This window comes from Heloderma suspectum, chromosome W, assembly GCF_057233095.1.
Source record: "Heloderma suspectum isolate Gila_16-S chromosome W, 16-S_ref, whole genome shotgun sequence".
NCBI lineage: Eukaryota > Metazoa > Chordata > Lepidosauria > Squamata > Helodermatidae > Heloderma > Heloderma suspectum.
The window spans coordinates 58,717,727-58,738,839 of NC_139475.1; the positions used below are offsets into that span (position 1 = coordinate 58,717,727).

Here is a 21,113-nt window from a genome sequence, read left to right on the forward strand (position 1 = left end):
CAGTGCCCTTGAGCGCTTCCATTTAGGTTCCTTTTTAGCATCCATCTAGCAATGCAAGCTAGATAGAACCTCCCTGGACAGTGGTGGTATACCCCCATTTTGCCAGACTCTAGACCTGGAGTGTCCCACAAGGTGCCCACGGGACACTTCCCTTTGCATCCACCTGCCCCTCCCGGCTTTTATTTCTTAAGGTTGTATTATTACTATTTTCAACTATTTATTTATTTATTTATTTATTGCATTTATATCCCGCCTTTTTTCCTCCAAGGAACTCAAGGCAGCGTACATGATCCTCCTCCTTCCTCCATTTTATCCTCACAACAACAACCCTGTGAGGTGGGTTGGGCTGAGAGTCTGTGACTGGCCCAAAGTCACCCAGTGAGCTTCCATGGCCGAGTGGGGATTAGAACCCGGATCTCCCGATTCCCAGTCCAGCACTCTAGCCACTACACCACACTGGCTCTCATTAGTAGTCATTACTCCCCCATCCACTGCCAGGCTGCAAAGGGCCGCCCTCCAGCGCCATCTTTATTTGGGTTCAAAGGAGTTGTTGGTTTTTTGTTTTGGAGCTCAGACCCCCACCTCTGCCTTCTACTTCAGTTCTTGGGCAAGTTACTGTTCTTTTACACTCACCAGTTTACCTCTGGGAAATGAATGTTTTGCGTCTGGCCATGCAGCGCTTTTATGAGGGCGCCCGTGACACTCTCTCAGCATTCCAAATGTGCCCCCCAACCCAAAAAGGTTGGGGTCCGTGCTGCGGATGATCATTATATCTGCTAAGGTCCAAGGGGCCTTGACGCAGCTGAGCAGGTATTCAAATCCAGGCGTCTCCCTCTCTCTCACCTCCACACCCCGGGGCTCAGCTCCTCCTTGTTTTGGAAAACCATGCACCCGTTGAAATTTCTCCACACAAGGGGTGGGTTCAGTTTATGTTGGTGAGTGTCCATTTCATGCGTGACGGTGTGTTTTTGATTTTGTTCTACTACTTTTCTTTTGCAGCCTGGCTTTCTGTCCAGTGAAATAGGGATTCCAACTCCCAGCACGCTGTCCCCGACGGGGGTGAAGGGAGGATCACAGTACTATCCGTACACCAACAACCCTCGCAGGAGAGGAGCAGACAGCAGCATAGGTACATCGCCCCCTCGAGGAGCAGCCACTCTTGGCTGCTGGCCCTTTTGGCCTGGCTACAAAATGACAGAAGGAAAGAGGAGTCTTATTCTGCCATGGGCTCTTATCCTGCCATGGGCTCTTACCCTGCCCCCCTAGGTCAGGCAGGGGGTTTACTTGACCTGTTGTTGCCTCTGCTTTGGTCCCCATAAGAAGAGCCCTGCTGGATCTGTCCAATGGTCCATCTAGCCCATCATCCTGTTTCCAAAAGAGGTCAGCCAGATGCCTCTGGGAAGCCCCCGCAAGCAGGGCACAAAAGCAACAGCCCTCCCTTGTACCCTGGCAGCTGGCGCTCAGAGGTAGACTGCCTCTGAGTAAGGAGCCTTCATTTTAGCAATCCCAGTTTGAACATTGGTGAAGCTTTTACTGCTCCATGGGAACGTAAGAACCCTGTGGAATCAGGCCCAAGCATGGCATGAAGGCAGCAGATAAGTTGCTCTGATGTTCAGAGGTAGACAGCCTCTAAGCATGGAGGTTCTTTATCACCATCCTGGCTATCAGCTGTCAACAGACAATCCCCTCCAGGAATCAGTCTAATCCCCTTTTAAAGCCATCTAAGCTGGTGGCCAGCACCACTTCTTGTGGCAGCCAGTTCCTATAACATTATGCTGCATAGAGGAACTTCCCTATTTGTTGGGGGGGGGGGGGGTCTCTCCTGAGAATCTGCTTCCAATCCATTCCATTGGATGACCCCCCGGTTCTAGCGTTTTGAAAAAATGAGAAACCCCTTTTTCTGTCCACTTCCTAAGTTTTGACCAGGCCCCCTAGTGCAGTCCTTGGTCCCAACCCTTATTGATTCATTTATTACATTTCTATCCCACCTTTTTTCCTCTTGCAAGCAACCCAAGGCGGCTTACATGATCCTCCTCCTCTCCATTTCATTGCAACAACCCTGTGAGGTAGTTAGGGTGAGAGTCAGTGACTGGCCCAGTCACCCCGTGGGCTCCCATTTCTATTCATGTGCTCGACCCAGCCCTGCCACAGGGCTTCCTCTTATCACTGGCACTTGGCAATCGTTCTGGTTATTATGGATATCTTTGTAATAATAATCAAAATAGCAATGTTTATTTCCAGAGGTGTTTGGGGCACTTAAGAAGCTAACGTGGCATGAAATGTTATTGAGTACATGAAAAGCTTCTGCCATAATAAAATCTGTTCGTCATTGGCTTAAATAATATTGCTAATAATAAGAGAAATGTAATAACGTTAATACCAAAAACATTGTTATTTTCTATTATGATGGATATTGTAATTTCCAGAGAGGTAGCTGTGTTAGTCTGTTGCAGCGAAAATGAGAAAGTCTTGTTGCAGCGAAAATGAGAAAGTCTTGTGGCACCTTAAAGACTAACAAATTTATTCTGGCATCATGCATGGAGTCATCAGATGCAGCAACAACAGTGTATTATTATTAATAATATTCTCATCAAGGAGCTCAAGATAGCATACATGGTCCTCCCTCCCAATTTTATCCTCACAACACCCCTGTAGGTTAGGTCAGCTGAGAGAGATGGCCGAAGGTCCGTCCCCCCAGAGAGCTTCATGGCCAAGTATGGATTTGAACCCTGCATCTCTTCTTGCTCTGAGTTGGATACTCTAACCGGTACACTGCACTGGCTGTGAAATAAGTAAGGAGACCCAAGGAACAAGCAGCCATGGACTGGCCAGAAGGGTGTGTTGGGTTGAGCTGGGTGGCACCCCATCCGCATCAAATGTCCTCATGCAGCCCTTGCTATGGCGACTGCAGCCGCCCCCCCAAGTCTGCTGCCCCCTGCCTTGTGGGTAAATCTCAAGAGAGCCCCATTGGCTAAAAGGACTTGTCCCCCAATCAAAAAATGAATTAGGGTCCCATTAGGTCAGGGGTGGACAACTTGCAGCCCTCCAGATGTTTTGGCAGACAACTCCCATCAGCGCCAGCCAGCAGAGCCGACAGTGAGGGATCATGGGAGTTGTAGGCCAAAACAACTGCCTTGGGTAGCAAGTGGATAGTCTGCATGATTTCTAGCAAACCCCTCCTTGCAATCAGCTCAGCTTGTGAGGTCTGACACATGGCACAGTGGGAGTGCCCCCTTTCTTTCCCTGCCCCCCAACCTGGGTGTGTGCATTGGCTGGTTCAGAGGTGCACAGGGCAGGTGGTTGCAGAGGTTGGTGTGCTTCTTGAGGCACCTCCCCTCCACTTCTTTTGAAGCCCCCTCCTCCGCTTATTATAGGCTGGAGTGGAGGTGGTGCTTTGGTTTTGCCTGCGGGAGAAACTGCTCTGCATCCAGACATCTGGCATTCATTGTGGGCAAAGAATCCAAGGAATGGAGACCTGCTAGAGAATCGGCCATGTGGCTTTCTCTTTCTTCCTTTTTATCTCCCTCCCGCGGAACACCATGGGCCAAGGGGTGGGGGGCGGGATTTGGAGTGTGGGGTCTGTTAAGCACAGACCTGAGGAATCGGGGAGCTCCATTTTTATTTATTTACTAGCGAACGAGCCCAGCTTTGCAGGTTGGAATAGCCCTTAATCTGATACAGCGAAGCCTTCAAGCAAATGTATGCAGCTGTCAGAGTTGGACAGGTTGTGCCTGCCCTGTCTGAGTGAAACCATGCCCACTGGCACCCCTAGGGGGTCTGTCCATGCCATCCCCCTGAGGGGGGCTGTCCACAGTACCAGGGAGAGGGCAGACATACAACACTATACCTCAGCCTCCTAATCCCCCCCTGGCTTCAAACTGTATGGACTGCAAATAGGGATGTCAGAGAAATCCGCTGCGGATTCAAATGAGGCCGGATTCTTTGGAATCCGCAGCGGATTGGGACCACTTACTTCCGCTCCAGGAGGACTGGGGGCGGAATGGCACTCGGCTGCTTCTTGCCAGCCAGAGCCGTTTGCCTCCTCCCTGTCCCTGCCGATCGCCATGTCTTTAAAAAAAAAAAAAAAAAAAAGGCAATCGGGAGGATGTGCCCATACACTTATACACAAATAGAGTCATGAATCTTGCGTCTTGAGACTGTGTGTCCATAGGCTTATACGCAAGATTCATGGCTCTATTTTGCGTATAACTCTATGGGCACATACGATCAGCAGGATGTGCCTATAGACTTATATGCAAAATAGAGCTGTGAATCTTGTGTATAAGCCTATGGACACATAGACTTAGATGCAAGATTCATGACTCTATTTGCATCTAAGTCTATGGACACATCCTCCCGATCGCTATTCTTTTTTTTTTTTCTTTTTTTTAAGACATGGCAATTGGCAGGGACAGGGACGAGGCAAACCGCTCTAGCTGGCAGGAGGGAAGGTAAGCAGCCCCAAGCCAGTTCTCCCCCCCCCCCCCCCCCCGGAATCTGAGCAGAGTGGAACCGCTCGGGAGGATTCCGGGGGGGGGAGGAACAGATTGCCTCCCCCCGCCACGGATTCCCCACCAGAACAGATGGTGGGGAATCCGTACACCCCTAACTGCAAAGCCATGTGCTAGTTAGGGACATTTACCCCTAGTGGCTGAAGATGTTACTGCAGGCTTCAAACACACAGCCTCATACACATTAATTAAAATTAATGCATTTTAAAAATGCAATAACCCTGGGGTGCATGCTACTAGGGCCCCTTTAGTATGCATGCTAAATTTCAGGTATTTAGGTGTCATGGTCTTGGCTCTATGGTGCTGAGGGACAGGCGGACAGAGACACACAGCCTCTTCAATTATAGATTAGTAGTAGTATATTTAATACAGCACCATCTGTGTACATGGCACTTTACACAGAACAGGTTGAGAGATCCCCTGCCCCACTGGGCTTACACTCTAAAATTGACACAGGGAAACAATAGGGGAAGGGGAGAGGGGAAGAATATATGACTGTTTCAATTGCCTGTACTTCGGCTTGCTTCCAGTAAAGTACAAGGAATAAGGGGAATCCTGGAAATTATCAGGACTCTTATGTGTTCCGCATTGTTAAAAAAAACGCACACCTTTGCAAATCAATCCAATTTTGCATAGCTTATCGCATTTTATGCAAGTTACTCTGTGTTGCTGTTTTGTGGGTCTTAGGGAGAAGGTCAAGGAAGTGATATGGAGCACTGCAGCCCTGCCTCTCCCACCCACAGAAAACCTATTCAGCCATGGCATTTTGAGTGTAGCTTCTCAACCATGAGGGCTTGTAACTTTTTCTTTTTTAATGAAAACTGAGGTTCTTAGGAAGTTGAACCCTGACTCTCAAAACAGGCATTCTGTGGAATCACAGCATGCAAGACCTGCAGTTCAGTCTACATGCTTTCTCTAGGGCAGACTTCCCCAGCCCGCCAGATGTTTTGGCCTACAACCCCCAGAATTCCTGACCATTGGCCATGCCAGCTGGGGCTAATGGGAGTTGGAGTCCCAAACGTGGAGGGGCTTCAGGGGTGGCCAGGACTTGAGAGAGGGTGAGGAATGGCATGACATTGTCCCTGAAATGTCACAGTTGTCTAGAAATGTTTTCTTTTTTTTTTGAGTTTTCGAGCATCACTAGCAGGACATGTGGATGCCTCTTTGGCAACGTTCAAAGGGGAACTGGGGCAGGATGGGCCCTCATCAGCAACTTGCCCGGGGTCTTCTCTGGACACTACAAAGAGTGCTGCCCTGCCTACTGAGCATACTCTCTCTCCCCTCTGCATGACTTCCTGCCCCCACTGCCTTTTTCCCCCCTTTCATTCCCCTGCATTCTAACTAATGAAATCCACCTGTTTCATCCAGCAGGTTCATTCCATAAAATATAGCACCCCTGCGGGGTCTTAGTGCCCAACATCTAGGCATCACAATTTCCAAATGTTTGTGCTGGAAGAGTGACTGCGAGGGCACTGTGAGGAACTGATTTATTTTATTTATTTACTAACATTTACATACCACCTTTTCTGCTAAAGAGCCAACAATTTAAAACAACAAAACCTTAACACAATGTTAAAAAACCAAGAATATTAAAATCAGTAAAATGTTACAACAGCTACATAATTTTAGAAGGGTAAATTTAAAAAATGCGCCTTCGTACCCTTTCTGAAGTGGCCTTGCTGGCTGCCGCTGATGGGATTTGTGGTCCAAAATGGCAGGGAGGAGTCAGATTGGGGCAGGTTCCTGTGAGAGGGTTCCCATGAGGCTGGAGTGTGCAGCCACCAAAGGAGCTGCCTGCTTTCTCTCTGTGTGACCCCTTGTTTGGGCCTCTCCTCCTCCTGATCAGCCTACACCAGCGTCAAGGAATTCTGCCCCATTTCCAGATAGGGTGCTTCTCTGCTCTGGGTTGTGCCTCTTACAAATCAAGAGGCACACTCAAAACAGCGACTCAAGCCAAGATGTGCAGAGTAGGTTTCCCTAAGGCCCAGTAATCCATGCTTTTCCATACTATAAAAATTATACATTTGCACTCTCCAGTTTGGGATCAGAGCAGGTCTTCACGGCTGGAGGTTTTGCAAATGCTGCCTTGAGGCTTTGAGACTGGCTGGAAGACTCCAAAATGTGAGACATTTACTCCCAAAGGGAGGTGAGGGGGCAGGATCCAAACCCATCAGCACCCCTCTCCCCTTTCCCTGTCTTTCCTCTGTATCCTCTGCAACAAAGTTTTAAAAACTTCCTTGCAGCAGCTCAGCTTGCTTGTTTCCAAGCAACCCTGAAAGCTGAAAAGGGGTTCAATCCTGAAAAAAATGTGAAAGTGCACAAGGAGTTCAAGGTTCTCTGCCCTCTTTTTCTTGCCCATGGGGAACTGGGGGTGTATTTATTTATTGGCACACTAAAAATGTTTTGGAGACGCAAAAAATCCACCCCAAAAAATAATCTAGAACTGCCTCTCCCAACTTTGTTATTGGCCATGCTAGCTGGGGCTGATGGAACTGTGGCCCAGCACATCTGGAGGGCTCCCAATGTGCCCCAACCTGGTGCCCTCCAGATGTTTGGGACTCCTAACACCCATCAGCGCTAGCCAGCATGGCTAATGGTAAGGGATGCTGGGGACTTACAGTCCAAAACATCTGGCGGGGACCAGGTTTTGGCAAGGGGCAGGGGCTCTGTAGTCTAGACAGTAAAAGAAAAAAGATACAGAGAGCTGTGGTAGCAAAGACATTTAATGTTTTATGGACACAGTAACATTGGAAATGCAAGTCACAGTAAAAATGGTATGCAGTTAACAAGAATGAAAGACCGAGGTAGAACACCGTAACTAGGAATGCCAAAAATACATACAGCACATCACTCGAAATATCAAGCTCTAGAATCATAACAAGAGCTCTGCTGGATCAGACCAAAGGTGCAGATAGCCCAGTCTTCTGTCCCCAGCAGAGGACAGCCAGGTGCCTCCTCAAAGCCCACAAGCAACCTGGAGCCAGTCACTATCTCTGGGCCATACCTACTTAACAGGATTGTTGTGAGGAGAAAAGAGGGGGGAGGAAGACCCATGCATGCTGTCCTCAGCACAATGGGGGAAGGGAGATATATGAAAATGTAATAAATGGCAACCTTACATTCATCCCGATGGAAGCCCAGTCTGCTGATCTGTTACAGATTACCCCAATTCATGTGGAAACTGATTGACCGGGGGGGGGGGGGGGGGGATTTTGCTCCATTTGTAAATCAGCAGCAATGTCTGCACCTATTGAATCTTTACCAAAGAATAGCAGGTTTCTTGTTGAAAATGGCTGACCAAAAAAGAAAACGGTGGTTAGCTTTGCATAATCCATACTGGATGGGTTTCTTTCTCTGACTCAGTCACTCATTTATGAGGAAAAGGTGCTCTGCAAGGACTCACATACTTTCCGCTTTTCTGTTTTTTTTTAAATGCTAAGTGTGTATCTTTTGCTCCTGGCTGGTAGATCTTGGGGGGTCTGGGGAAACAAACAGAGCAGATCCTGGAAGCCCAAAGTCTGCCCATGGTTTGCTTTAAGGCATTCTTGTAAGGTAGGACTTGAAGCAGAATCAAGGCTATCTACCACCCAGGACTGGCTCTTTATAATGTGTAATGGCATTATAAGAATTAATTTTTAAACATCTTTTTTCCCTCCCCCCACATTCAGATGGACAACCGAAAAAAGTTAGAAAGGTGCCTCCCGGACTGCCCTCTTCAGTAAGCCACTTCTTTCTTCTCTGCAAATCTATAGTAGTTGGTAGGAAATCCTGTTATGATTGTTTGCAAGGCCCTGCGCTTTCCATTGGCTGGGCTTCCGTGATGTCACAGAATGTTTCTGGAACTGCTGCTAGCTGCCGGGGTGGTAGGGGAGGGGAGGGGAGGGCCAGGGATGGAATGCTGAAAATGTGCATAGCTGCTGAGACCAGAGCTACAAGGCCAATTTGGCTGACGGAAAACCTTTGCGTGGGTCCTGTTCTTCAGAGGGAGCAGTGTGTGATAAGCAGAGAGGAGAGGAAGGTTCTAGAATAGGGTGTGGGAGCCTAGCTGAAAAGTGGGTCATGGGAGGATGTTGATGTTGGGTGGAACGGAAACAAACTCAGAGGGCAATAATGATATCAGAGGCTGTAGGTACAAGGCAGTGGAGAAGTGAGGGTAGAATCCTAGAGTTGGAAGGGACTTCAGAGGTCATCCAGTCCACCCTGTACTGTGAATGCAGGAAATCCTCTGCCACAGCAACTCTCATGAGCGGCCATCCAGTGCTGGCTTGAAAACCTTCAGAGAGGTTTTGAGGGAGCCTGTTTCACTGGATACTAGGAAGTAGGAGGAACAGGGATGTCTGGCTGTGTGGGCTCACACCTTGCATTATTCTTATGAGTCTGTCATGTGTAAGCTCCTCAGGGCAGTGAACTTTGTCTCTCGTCTTCTTTTTACTCAGATTAACTTTTGGAAGCACTGCTTTCTCTACATGGGCGTTTTTAAAAAAAATTGGCGATAGCAAGTCTGAGGGGTGGGTGGAATGAGTCCTTTTCCAGCCTCTCAGAGAGGAGAGTTTAAATGCCTCTTTTGGAACTTGTTCTCAGTCGAACGGGAAAGCATTTTCCAGTGCTGGTGCTGTGGGTGTGTTTTAAGAAGGGTTGGAGTAAGAGCAACTGTAAGAATGTGAACTTCTGCCCACCCCCAGCATGGAAAAGACTCTTAATGGGTCCATGTTTTTAAACTTGTTTTGGTGCCTTCTGTATGCTTTTATTGTAAGCTGCTTTGGTTATATTTTACTAGAAAAGTGGAGTATAGTATTAGACTAAGCTAAAGTCTTCCACCTCCTCTGTTGCAATCCTGTTGGATCCCGAAGCAGTCCAAATCCCGGAACGGCTGAATTCCGCATCAGCATAAATTAAACAAATGTGCATCTCTTATTTTCCATAATATTATTCTGACTCTGTTTTGTCGTGGGGAGGGGAACAGGGTTATAAAGGGCCTCATGCTCCCCCCCCCCTTGCCTAACACCTGGAGATCTTATTCAGCCACCACTCTGGCTTCTGAGATCTTGGCAGGCATTGGCCAAAACCCTTTTGAGCGTATCTTCAGAGTCATAAGGACTAGTGACCTTGCAATGAAATGGAAGCGGAGATTCCCAAGAAGTGTAATTCCACATTCCTGTGCTTCTTTCTGTGCTCCTGTGGGATTATTGGAGCTTGTTCTCATCATATAAAGTGCTCTATGAATGCTAAGCAATACTTTGCTAAATTTTATTACCATTATATTGTATTGATTTTTATATATATACTATTACTATGAATATTCCCTTTTCTAACCCAGAGTTTCTCCATTGAGCCACCTCTTCTCCATCCTCCTGTATTTAGGTTCTTTCTCCCCCAACTTTTTTCCTCTGTCTTGTGGTAGAGGGGGACACCCCTCTGCCCTCCCCCCCCACAGTCTTCAAGCTTTGCCACCTCACCCCCAAATGTCCCCTTGGCTTCTGTCTCAGGGTCCCTTTTGGTAGCCAAAAAGTTGAACACCTGTATTTTAATTTGTTTTTAAGTTTTCATAATGAGGTTTATGCCTTTAAGCTCGAATAGGGGAGGCTGTTATAGGGTAGCAGCCAAGAATCTTTGGATGTAAATTGCTTTTCTCGGGGGGGGGGGGAGCTCCCCCTTCTGCTCTCCAGGTGAGCAGTTTTGAAATGCAGGAAGTGATCTCATCTGTAGGGCTTGGGAGGGGGTCTCAGGGGTCTCTCTTTTTTTCTTTATTTTGCTGAGGGAGGCGTAAAATCTGAGTTGGGGAGGGCAGCAGCCGGAGGGGGGAATAGCAGGCGGCCAAGGGAGCTGCATTTTGATTTAGTGTTTCCTGTTGGGGGCTAGCGGGAGAATATAGGATTGCGTCCTGGTTCCCTTTTGCAAGGCATCTCATGCTACAGCAGCGACGACACTGTGCCTTTGGGTGCTGCTCTGTGACAGCCCTTTCTCTGTTTCAGCACCCATTCCACAAACTTTGCCCTTTTTTCTTTTTAAACCTTTTTATAGCTCTGCCAATTCAGTTTTCTCTTTGCTTACCCCTATCCCCTTCTCACCCTATAGCTCAGGATTATTACCCAACTGAGACATCTTTCAGGGTCAGAGGGGGTGGCGGTGGGGCAGTGTCGGGAGGAGATATATTGAGAGGTTTTTCTCTCCGGTCTTGTTGCCGCTGCGCAGAAGTGTAATTTTGGGTTTTTAAGGGCAGTTGGATGGGTGGAAGTTCGTTTTTCAAATGCCAACTTCAAACAAGTTCTTTTAAAATTAGAAAACAACAAAACATCAGTGCACATGCTGATTAACAGGAAGGGGGGGGACTTCCCTTGGGGGAGGCTTGGTGATTGAGAGCCAAAACGTCCTCATTCTTTTTTCTTTCTTTTTCTTCTTTTTTTTGGTTTCACCTTAAAACAAGCAAGTTGTGAGTTTCTTTTTCACATCCTTAACACCAAGGTTTTCGAATCCCCCCCCCGCCCTTTCTCCCCATAAACTCACATTTATGTGAGGTGTGTTGGCCAATGCTCCTGGTTGATGTGGGTTTATGTGTCTCCTCCTTACTCCCCTTTTATTTCAAGGCTCTCCCCCTTCTGCTTCCCTTCCGTGGCTCCCCCACTCCCAGCAATGGCTTTGTAGAAGTAAGGTGGCATTTGGGTGGGTTGCTGGCCAAATGGAGCAAACTGCAAATGAATGAAATGTGTTGGCGCGCAAGGTTTTTATGTTGGGGGGAGGTAATGGGGGTCTTGATGAAATCCGCAAGCCCCACCTAGCTGGCTCCCCCTCCCTTGAATTTAGCCAAATAATGCCCCTCCTTCCCCTAGCCTTTGAAAGACAGTAGCTAAAGGGGCCAACACCGAAGGACAGGAGTCTCCCCCCCCCCCCCCAATTTGAGAACTGAAATGCATAGACACTTAAGCATGTATTCTGGTGGGGTGGGCGTCACCCTTGGAGCAGTGCGCGGGGCGATGGGACGTGAGACATTACGGAGCTGCTCCACACTCCTCGGTTCTGTAATAGTTGCTGTTTCCTTTCTCAGGGTTTTATCTGATGTGTGTTTCTCCTTTTTTCTTTTTTTTTAAGCTGCTCTTCCCCCCCCCCCGCCCCGTTCCCTGCCCCCACCCTCTTTTTGTCTCCATCCTCCCAGCCCCTCACAGCTGCCTGGAGAACTGGCCGGGTGCCAAGAGCTGGCAGATGGCGCACAGCTATTATTCCTGCTTCGCTCAAGTCTCAGCCCCGGCTCCTGCTATTTAATCAAATTATAGGGAAAGGCAATTTACTGGATTTCTTATTCTTTGTAGCCGGCTTCATTCCCCCGTTCTGCCTCCCCGAGACTCTCCAGTACTCCCCCCCCCCCGCCCGCCATTGCTTCCACCCTGCTCTCTTTCCCACCGCACGTCTTGCTCCAGTACCCATCTCTCTCTCTACATTTACACACACACACTGCGAGCAATTCTGGGGTTTGGGTCCTTTGCTCGATTCTTCCCACCTTGATAACGAATGCTGTGAACGGAAGATAGCTGGGTCAAACAGGAGAAGGTCATTAGGAGGGGCTTTGTCACGCGTGCGGGAGGGCCAGCAAAAATCCTTGCAACTGTATGGCCAAAATGCAAGCGTCTCTCCCCCTCCCGCCGTGCCCCCCCCCCCATGTTACAAAAATTGAGTGGCAATCCAAGTCATTTTTACAGCCCTGAGAATCTTTCGAGAGGCCTCAATTTTGCAAGCTCATTTTGAAACTCTCGGGCCAGTCTCAATATAGGTTTCTCTCAGTCCTTTCATGAGTCATTTCGACACTCGGGGCAGCCGCCCACACTTTCAAGCTGCCTTACGCCAGAACAGACTACTCCAGCCTTTGCCACCCTGGTGCCCTCCAGATGGAAGGGACTGCAACTCCCATGCTGGCTGGGAATGGTGGGAGTTGCAGTCCCATCAAGATAAAAGTTTAAAGGATCATATTAAAATGATTAAAAATGGAATGCCAATAAAAACCATGACTGGTCATTTAAGGAATGCTTCCTGGAACAGAACAGTTTTCAGGAGGTGCTGGAAGCAGCACAGTATTATGGTTAGAGTGTTGGACTGCCCCAGTTCAAATCTCCGCCTCAGCCATGAAGTTCACTGTCTCTCAGCCTAACCTACCTTACAGGGTTGTTGTGCAGATGAAATTGCAAGGGGGATGGGGAAGAAGCTTGTCTGTTGCCTTGAACGTCTTGTAGGAAAGGTGAGATATAAATAACTAAACCCAGATGAAGGTTCTTTGCTTCCCCATGAGTGTGGCGAGTTGCCAGAAGAGGGAACCCCTAGCCCACTCAGCAGCACACTACAGCAGCACCAGTGCAGATGGCTAGAGAGTGATATTGCAGCTGCAAACTCAGCAGGGGACAGGGTGGGCCCACTTGGGCCTTATACTGCTTCGGATTCTCACCTGGCTCCTCAGAAGAAGCCATTGGCTATGCTGGCAGGGAAATGATGGGAGTTGTAGTCCTCAGTCCAGAGGGTGCTAGGTTGGGGAAAGTTCTTCTGTGATATTGATCTGGCCAGTTCTTCATTGTTTAAAACAGACCATTTCGCTCACCATAGGCCTGGTTGTAGCTACTCTGAATTTTTAAAAAACACCCAACAAAAACTTAGAAAAAATCTTTTTTTAAAAAACTGGATTCTGCTGCTTGAATAAATTACGCCAGCACATTTGCATGTCTTTATATGTTTTATTGTTGGTTTTTAATTTGAGGTGTTTTATAAACGCACCTTTCAGCTTTTGCCCCTCTAAAGGATAAAATGAGAGTGTCAGTTAAATAGATAAATCTCCCCCCTGCCCCTCCCCGCCCCCCTCTCTCTGCCTTTTCACATGTGACGACAGCCCACTGTGGCTTAATTTACCTGCAGGGGCTATCATTTTTTGTGTGGCACCCATGGCTTGGCGTGACTTGTCATGAGGCACAAACCAAGGCAGCAGGGGTTGTTTGAGGGTTAAATAACCCTCAAATAACCCTTGAGCAAGCTGTGGGTTATTTGAGGGTTGTCTAGCCCTCAAACAACCCTTGCCACCTGGGTTCACACAACACAACAAACCACAGCAAGCCAGGTGCCCACGGGTGCCTGGTACAATGCAACAGCCCCCGCAGATAAATTATGCCACAGTGGGTTGTCATGTCATGTGAACCAGCGCTCGCTCACTCGCCCTCTGTCTGTCTGTCTCTGTCCCTCTCTCTCTCTCGCGCACACACGCACACTCTTTTTAAAAAATCTTTAAAACAGCCAGGACAGAGAGAAAAATAAAATAAGATTATCCCTCAGCTTTCCAGGAGGATAATGTTTGTTTTGACCTGGCACCTACAATCTAATAAAGCTGGTGCACAGTTTACAGGGGGAAATCAACAATGCAGGGCCCTGAAGCTTGGTCCCCAGTTACTTGGTAGAGTGTTAATCTACCACCCATGCTGACTTCTAAGCCTCTCTCCAGCCATGAGGACTAGGAACTTGGTTTATAAAAGTGGGGGAGCGGGGGGAGCTGAAATTCTCATTGTCGTGAGCTTGATCTCCAAAACTATGTTTTGTATCTGCAAGTTTTGTTGTGGTGCTGGGAGCTGGATGGGGTGAATTTATGGGGCCTCTCCCTCTGAGGGTTGTTTGGTTGTGTTCAATCCGTGCTTTAATTAACTCTGCAAAGTTTATTCAGCTGCATAATCAACCAGAGGCTCAATCCTCTACTCCTACTTGGGGGTAAGCTCCATTCAACTCAGTAGGACTTGCTTCTGAGTCAATATGCATATAGAGTCAACCTGTCCAGGTTGGATTGATTAATCAATAGGGGCAACTTTTTAATCAGAAGGGCTGCAAATTAAGGGTGCACATGTTGGGGGGGGGGGGTGCGTTTAAACTATTTTGCTGCCAGTGTGTTAACTGTAACAGGGAATGGGGGAGGAACAATTAATGTTATCCTTCTGAAATCAAGTGGTCTCTTTTTCTTTATAAAATTGTCTGTCACCTTAGCCCAGACTTCCCCAACTTGGTGTCCTCCAGCTGTGTTGCCTACAAACCCCATAAGCCCCAGCCAGCATTGCCAGTGGTCAAGGATGATGGGAGTTGTTGTCAAAACATCAGGAGGGACCCAGGTTAGAAAGGGCTGGACTGGTGAGAGGGGAGAGATCTAAAGATGGTCTTCCTCTTCCTCTCAAAATTAGAACCCCTCTGTTTTAATATCCTGTTCAAGGGACTTGCAATGTTTGGCTAAGGGGCAGTTTTCTGACTTTTACTTTTAAGTTTTATTGTTTTTGTTGAATAAATGTTTTGGGTTTTGGCCTTGCGATAGGAAAATGGGATATAAATGCTGTGAATGTGTAAATAAAATAGAAGTTTGGGGAAAGGAGAAGGGAGCGTTGGCCTTCTCGAAAATGCCGGGTGAATAATCGAGGCTGGAAAGAGAGTTGGTAACTCTCTTTCTTTCTCCCCTGCTCTCACCCCCTCCCAGGTATATCCACCCAACTCAGGTGATGAATACAGCAGGGAACCGGCTGGTTACACACCTTCCAAACCCCCCAGCACTGTCTACCCCGGAGCCTTCTACATGCCAGGTAGGTAACCTGGTCCAAGGTAAATTAGCTACTGGGAGAATTATTAGTCTTAGTTATTTTGCTATTATGGTTGTTCTTTTGTTAAATTTTTCCCCACCCTTCTTCCAGGGAGCTCAGGGGCCTGTACATCTACCTCCCTCCAATTTTATCCTTACAACAACCCTGTGAGGTGGTTTAGACTGAGAGAGAGGGAGAGTCATGGTGTGGTTTGTTGAAATCCAGCTTGTTGTTGTGTCCAAACCACTCCCCACCAACAAACCATGGTTTGTCAACCAGCTATAAACTACAAATACAACACATGGTTTGTTGTTGATTTACAAAGTCTGGCCTGTTTTAAACTATGTCATGTCATGATGTCTGAACCCAGAACTTGTGGCTGATTTCTGACATGTTTGCACTGGTGTCCACCTTAAAACAGAGGCACCCAGCAATAAAGCCACTCTAAAGGCTAGCAAAATGGACAAGAGAGAAGTGAACTAGAAATTGGGAAAACAAGCTACAGTTTGCTTGCTTGTCTGCGAGGCAATTGATGGCTAAAGCAACTAACCATGGTTAACATAAACCATGGCTTGCCATTATGTGGGAACATAGCCTGTCTGTGTGTGTCAGAGAGAGAGAGAGATGGGCTGGCCCAGGGTCATCCCCTGAGCTTTGTAGCTGAACAGGAGTTTGACCCTGAGTTTCTGTGTTCCTAGACTGGGACTCCAATTGCCAAACCTCACAGCTAGTTGTGAGGGCTACGTGCACATTGGCAGTATGCCACTGAATACAAGCCACGAGGGAGCAGCAACAGCAGAAGGTTGTTGCCATCAGGCTGCCTAGAGCAGGGGTGGGCAACATGTGGAACATGGCTTGCATCCCCCCCCCCCCCCCCGCCGTTCTTGCTGTGTTCCTCTGCTGCTGCTGAAATTGCACTGCCAACAAAAACTGCAGCAATTCTGTGTGGAGACCAGGCACGTGCCCCCCCTCCCCCACACACACACCTTGTTTCCCTGTGGATTTTCGCCCCTGTGGCACTGAATGCAACAGGGGGCAGCCCCCAACCCTAAAGGCACCTGGCTGGCCGCTGTGGGAAACAGGATGCTGGCTGGATGCGCGAGGCACCTTTGGCCCAATCCAGCAGGGCTGCTGCTGCAGGTTCACTGGCTCTCAGAACTGTTTTAAAGGCCTCCCCCTGGCCTTTGGGACCTTCTGAGGCTTTGGGAGGCTGGCTTGCCTGAACTCCGACTGTCCTGTCCCAGCGATGGGGCCTTCTCTGCCCTTGCAGTGCTAAGCAGAAGCAAAAGTGTGAGGGTGGCGTGGAAACCTCAGGCTCTTGCCTTTCTACCTTGCAGACGGGCTTCACAACTCGGCCGATCTGTGGAGCTCCTCCAACGCCATGAGCCAGTCCAACTATGGGGCCATCTTGGGCGCTTCCTCCTCCCCGCTCCCGCAGTCTGGCAACTTCAGCGGTCTTCACCAGCACGAACGGATGGTAACGGAGACTGGTTCACAGGGCAGTTTGGGGTGGGGGTGGGACAAATCCAACTACATGCAGATGTGTACAGATATGAACACACAAACACGCACACACGGGAGGGTGCATTTGTTTCAGACTGAATGTGGCATGTTTTGGTTCTTGTTTTCATCTTTTTTTATTTTTATTCATTTAAGAATTTTATTACCTGCTTTTCATTGTAAAATAATCCCGAAGTGGGGTACCAAAGCTTGCTCATTCATGGGACATTTGTTATTCATTTGGAGCTCATTCATGGGGGTGGGGGGGAGTTAAACTCCCTGCCCTCCAGAAAAGGGCTGCTGGGTGCTTTTTAATATTGCCTGGAGACTCTGATTTATTTGTTCTTTATTTGATTTGTACACCACCTTTCTACCATGAAAATAGCACTCAAAGCGGCTCAGACATCACATAAAGAGTTAGCACACCAGAGTCTCGTTCATTATCGGACTTAACCAAGCAAATTGCTCCACCGACTAAGCATGGCTGTGAAACACCACCCCCACCCCGAATTGAGACAGAGTTCTCAATCTGTTAGTCCTTCCGCTAAGGGAGCAAAGGGCACTTTAAACCCACTGCTGAGGGGCGAAAGCTTCTCTCCAGCCCCCACCTTTGGGAAACCCTCTTGCCTTGGCAATTTTGGGTGATGGGGTGAGGGGGGACCGGGATGTTTAAAAAACAAACAAACATGATGGTTACAGATCAGTACAGAGGCAAATGGGATTTTAACAGAGGAATCATTAAATGAATGAGCTTTTTAAATAATGAAAACAAATGGAGGGACCAAATGGAGAAAAGTTTCTTACACACCCCTAACACACACACACACACAGCTGCCCATAAAGTTGGACTGGAACTCCCATCACGCCCAGCTAGCTGTGCTGACCAGACATGGTGGGAACTCCAGTCCAACACATCTGGGAAAGCTGACGTAGAAGTTGGGTGACTTTGTTCGACTCACTCCAATTCCTGGATGGGATAAAGCAGTTCTCTCACTCCTAGAACTGGGAGCAAATCCTTTTTCCTGGATTGTACCACTTTTCTAGGCGGGGGTGGGGGTAGGGGTGTACTGGGAGGAATTAATTATTTGAATATCCTTCCCCTTTTCCCCCACCCCTCCCTGCCCTACACTCAGAAAAACAGCCTGTCAGAAAGATGAGTTCTCTAGCTTTCTCCCTGTATTTGCAGGTAATGTATTTTTTACACAGGGTGCAGATGGGAGTTCACACACTCCCCCCAAAATGCCTGTACTGAGAAAACAAACATGTCGGGGAGAAACATTCTGTCTGTGTCTTTCCACTGACATGCTAACTTGCTGGGAACATGGATTTGCTTAAACAGGAAGAATTGGCGTCACATGTGGGCAGACATGAGAGCATATCTCGTAGGCCTGTTTTATTGTTTCAATGTGTCAGCCAGGACCTTTTCTTTGCAGTTTTCCTAATGTCATTCCTGAGGGTGTCTCAGCACAAGTAGAGAGCCGAAGACCCAGAAAAAACCTGGGAAAATTCTTTTGTGTTTCCCCTGAAAAATTGAACAATGTTGGATTATGATATATTTCCTTTTAAAACGATGAACGAAATGTTTAAGACGAAGCATTCATATATTACTCCCAGCCTTTACTCCCCCCCAATGATTTCTAAAGATTATGTAATAGAAAGACTGTTATAGGAAGACAAGAAGATGTAACATTTCTGGAAATTTTGAAGCCATGGGGGAAAAAATGTTTTTAATCCTCTCTGTAAAATTTTCAGCACAGTTGATACTTCCATCCCTTATTTAAAAGTATTGATCTGATTTATCTTTTACTGATAGATGTTTAGGGATGCTCCAAGTTATGTTCAGTTTCCTAACAGGTATCTTAGACTAAGTCACCATATCATAATACATGAAGAAAATGTGCATTCTTGACTGTTTGGGTTTTGTGCAGTATAGAGTCCTGCGTTTCTGGGTTTGTTCTGGTTAGATACTGTACCAGTCAATTAGTGTAGTTAACACTGGGTTATCTTGCCACTACCATCACGTATGACGGAACAGCGTGTGGATTATCCCACCTATGTTTCTTTTTTAAAAAGTCAATATTTGAGGCTTGGGTCTATGGAACTCACTGCCACAGTTTTTAATGAAGTTCCCAATTAGACCTCACCATTAGGAAATGCTACTTCAGCTATGAAACCAGTCACTGCTGCCAGCAGATTGGTTCCTCTGGCATAGGTATGAGATTGACACCACTGCTAGAGACAACTTCTCAAAATGAACAAAATGTAAGATATTTATGAAGGGAAATTATTTATGAAAGGGAATAAAATGTCACTCTTCAAACAGGTTAAGATTGCTTGAATTCTTAAAATAATATCTTTAGTGACCATTCCTAACAGATAATGGTGTCTTCCCTGGCTAAATAAGCTCTAAATACCTTTTCTTTCAGACCAGATTTCCCTAAACTCCACCCAGCCAATTTCTCAGAAATGGAAACAGATGCTGTATACTTGTATTCCTCTGCCTTCAGCTCTTATTTTATTTTATTTATTACCTTTTTATATTGCCCAATAGCTGAAGCTCTCTGGGCGGTTCACAACAATCCTGCTTCTCTTGGCTTCTAGGATGGTTCAGACATTTCAAGCACTGCTTGCTTAAATTCCCTCTGGTAAGATATGAAATTGGAATCTAAAATATATTTTGTATAACTTGGGTTTGCTCATAAAAGTATCATGTTTGGCATATTAAATTTAAAAATATAGCATTCTGACAATAATTCCAAATTTACTGAGTTTACTTGTAATTTTTTTTAATTTAATGATAATTTTATGAACGAACCAAGTTATACATAATAAGTATTGCATATTTGTCAGTTTCCCCCAAAATTTCTGCTCCCCCCCCCCCAATGGGGCAGAAAACCCATTTTGTTTTGTTTCTTCCCATGGCTTCAAAATTTCTGGACATTTTGCACAGGCAGGTTTGTGGCTTGTTCCCACAGTCCAGGCCCCGTGAATTCGAGCTCTAGCTCAACAAGAAATTGGAATATGGATAGAAGTTCTTCACACAGTGCTCCCCCCCCCCCATTTCTAGAATTATCAGATGCATTCAGGAGAAGTCAACGGTGGCCTCCCATCCGTCTCTGGGTTTTCCTCAGCCTCCACTCAGTACGGGGTGTCCAGCCACACACCCCCAATCGGTGGGACAGAGAGTGTGATGGGTAAGTATTGGCCCTTTGTTCTTGGAGCTGGTGTTTTATTTGTTTATTTTAATCTCCAGGCTAGAATTGCCACAGGATCTCATGGAATTCTTTGCCAAACTTGAGGTTTCTGCATGGGCAGAATCTCTGCTGAATTATCCAAAGGGGTCAAAAGCATTTTGATAAAGACCTGGTAAAAAGTCCTACACCTCCCTGTGTTAGAGCCAAGCATTGTTGCCTAACTAAAGAAATTCTTTGTCGATTGATCATATCGATTAATTTTCATTGCAAATTTAATCATTTGGAAGAAAAAAAGGTTGTTTTGACAATGCATATTAGCTGTCAGGGCAGGCACCATCTTCAGGGAATGCTTGTTGTAAGATGGCACCTGCCGTCTGCAGGTTTTTTAATTACTTGTATTTTTAAAAAATATATAGGGTGTTTTTTCAACAGGAAAAAAATACTGTAGCTACCAAGGGCTGCGTGTGCATAGCAATTTTGCCAGAGCACAGAAAAAGGCATGGGATGTGGTATTGGGTGCATTGAGAACCTGGATGTTGTGACCCGTATAAATTATGACAGTTGAGCACCTTTGCATGATTTCCCTTAATTTTGCCTAACATGTTAACTATTTTTGTACAATTCTAGTTTTGCCAGTAAGAGGGAAAGGCCAGGAGCAGTGAAGCTGCCCTGCCTACAACCACTGGAAGTCTTGCTCCCCTGTATCTCTGGCTTCTGAGCATGTGTTGCCCATGCGCTTTGCAGCCATCAGGACTAGGAACCTGATTTTTGTTTTAAAGGAACATTAAAACGCACAGGAAGTTGCGGGGGGTTGTACACAATACCACATATTTGCTTTTGTGGTGTACACACACCCTAGAGCAGGGGTGTTGTACTTCTTTCAGCCCAGGGGCTGAATTCCATTTTAAAGAAACTCTCCAGAGCTGGGTTTCACTGGTGAGTGGGGCTGAAGGCAAAGTGGGCCAGATACCAAAATTACTAGCATGTTTTAGCTTACAGTCAGTAACTCAGCCTTTGGAGAGACATTTCAACCTTTTAGAGAGCTTTGGCTACTGGGCGGTATAGAAATGAAATAAATAATAAAATTTTAGGATGGGGGGAGAACTGCAGAAAAGCCAGGAAACCACCAAAGGATCTGGGGGAAGGGGGTGTGGCCATTTGGGGAACCCCAGGAGGTCAGATTTTGCCCTTGGTACTGCACCCCTGTCCTAGACAAGCCCAGTCTGTGGAAGATAAGGCCATCAATGGCTACTAGTCATGATGGCCATATACTACCTACCTCTGGGATCAGAGGCTCTGATAGCAGAGGCTGGTGGCTCTGATGTCAGTGGGGG

The 21,113-nt window shown here is 47.0% G+C and overlaps 1 protein-coding gene across 10 annotated transcripts in view; it reads left to right on the forward strand.

Annotated features, from left to right (window-relative positions):
* LOC146334059 (transcription factor E2-alpha-like) overlaps window positions 1–21,113 on the forward strand; it is a 109,474-nt gene that overhangs the window by 57,507 nt on the left and 30,854 nt on the right. For all 10 annotated transcript variants that reach the window (XR_014786417.1, XM_084825098.1, XM_084825100.1 and 7 more), the window contains exons 7-11: window positions 1,000–1,129; window positions 8,180–8,229; window positions 14,986–15,088; window positions 16,423–16,562; window positions 19,653–19,779. Coding sequence is in view for 9 of the 10 variants with exons in the window: in XM_084825098.1 (XP_084681224.1) it covers window positions 1,000–1,129; window positions 8,180–8,229; window positions 14,986–15,088; window positions 16,423–16,562; window positions 19,653–19,779 (550 nt within the window). In the remaining variant the exon portion in view is untranslated. The remainder of the gene's footprint in view (window positions 1–999; window positions 1,130–8,179; window positions 8,230–14,985; window positions 15,089–16,422; window positions 16,563–19,652; window positions 19,780–21,113) is intronic.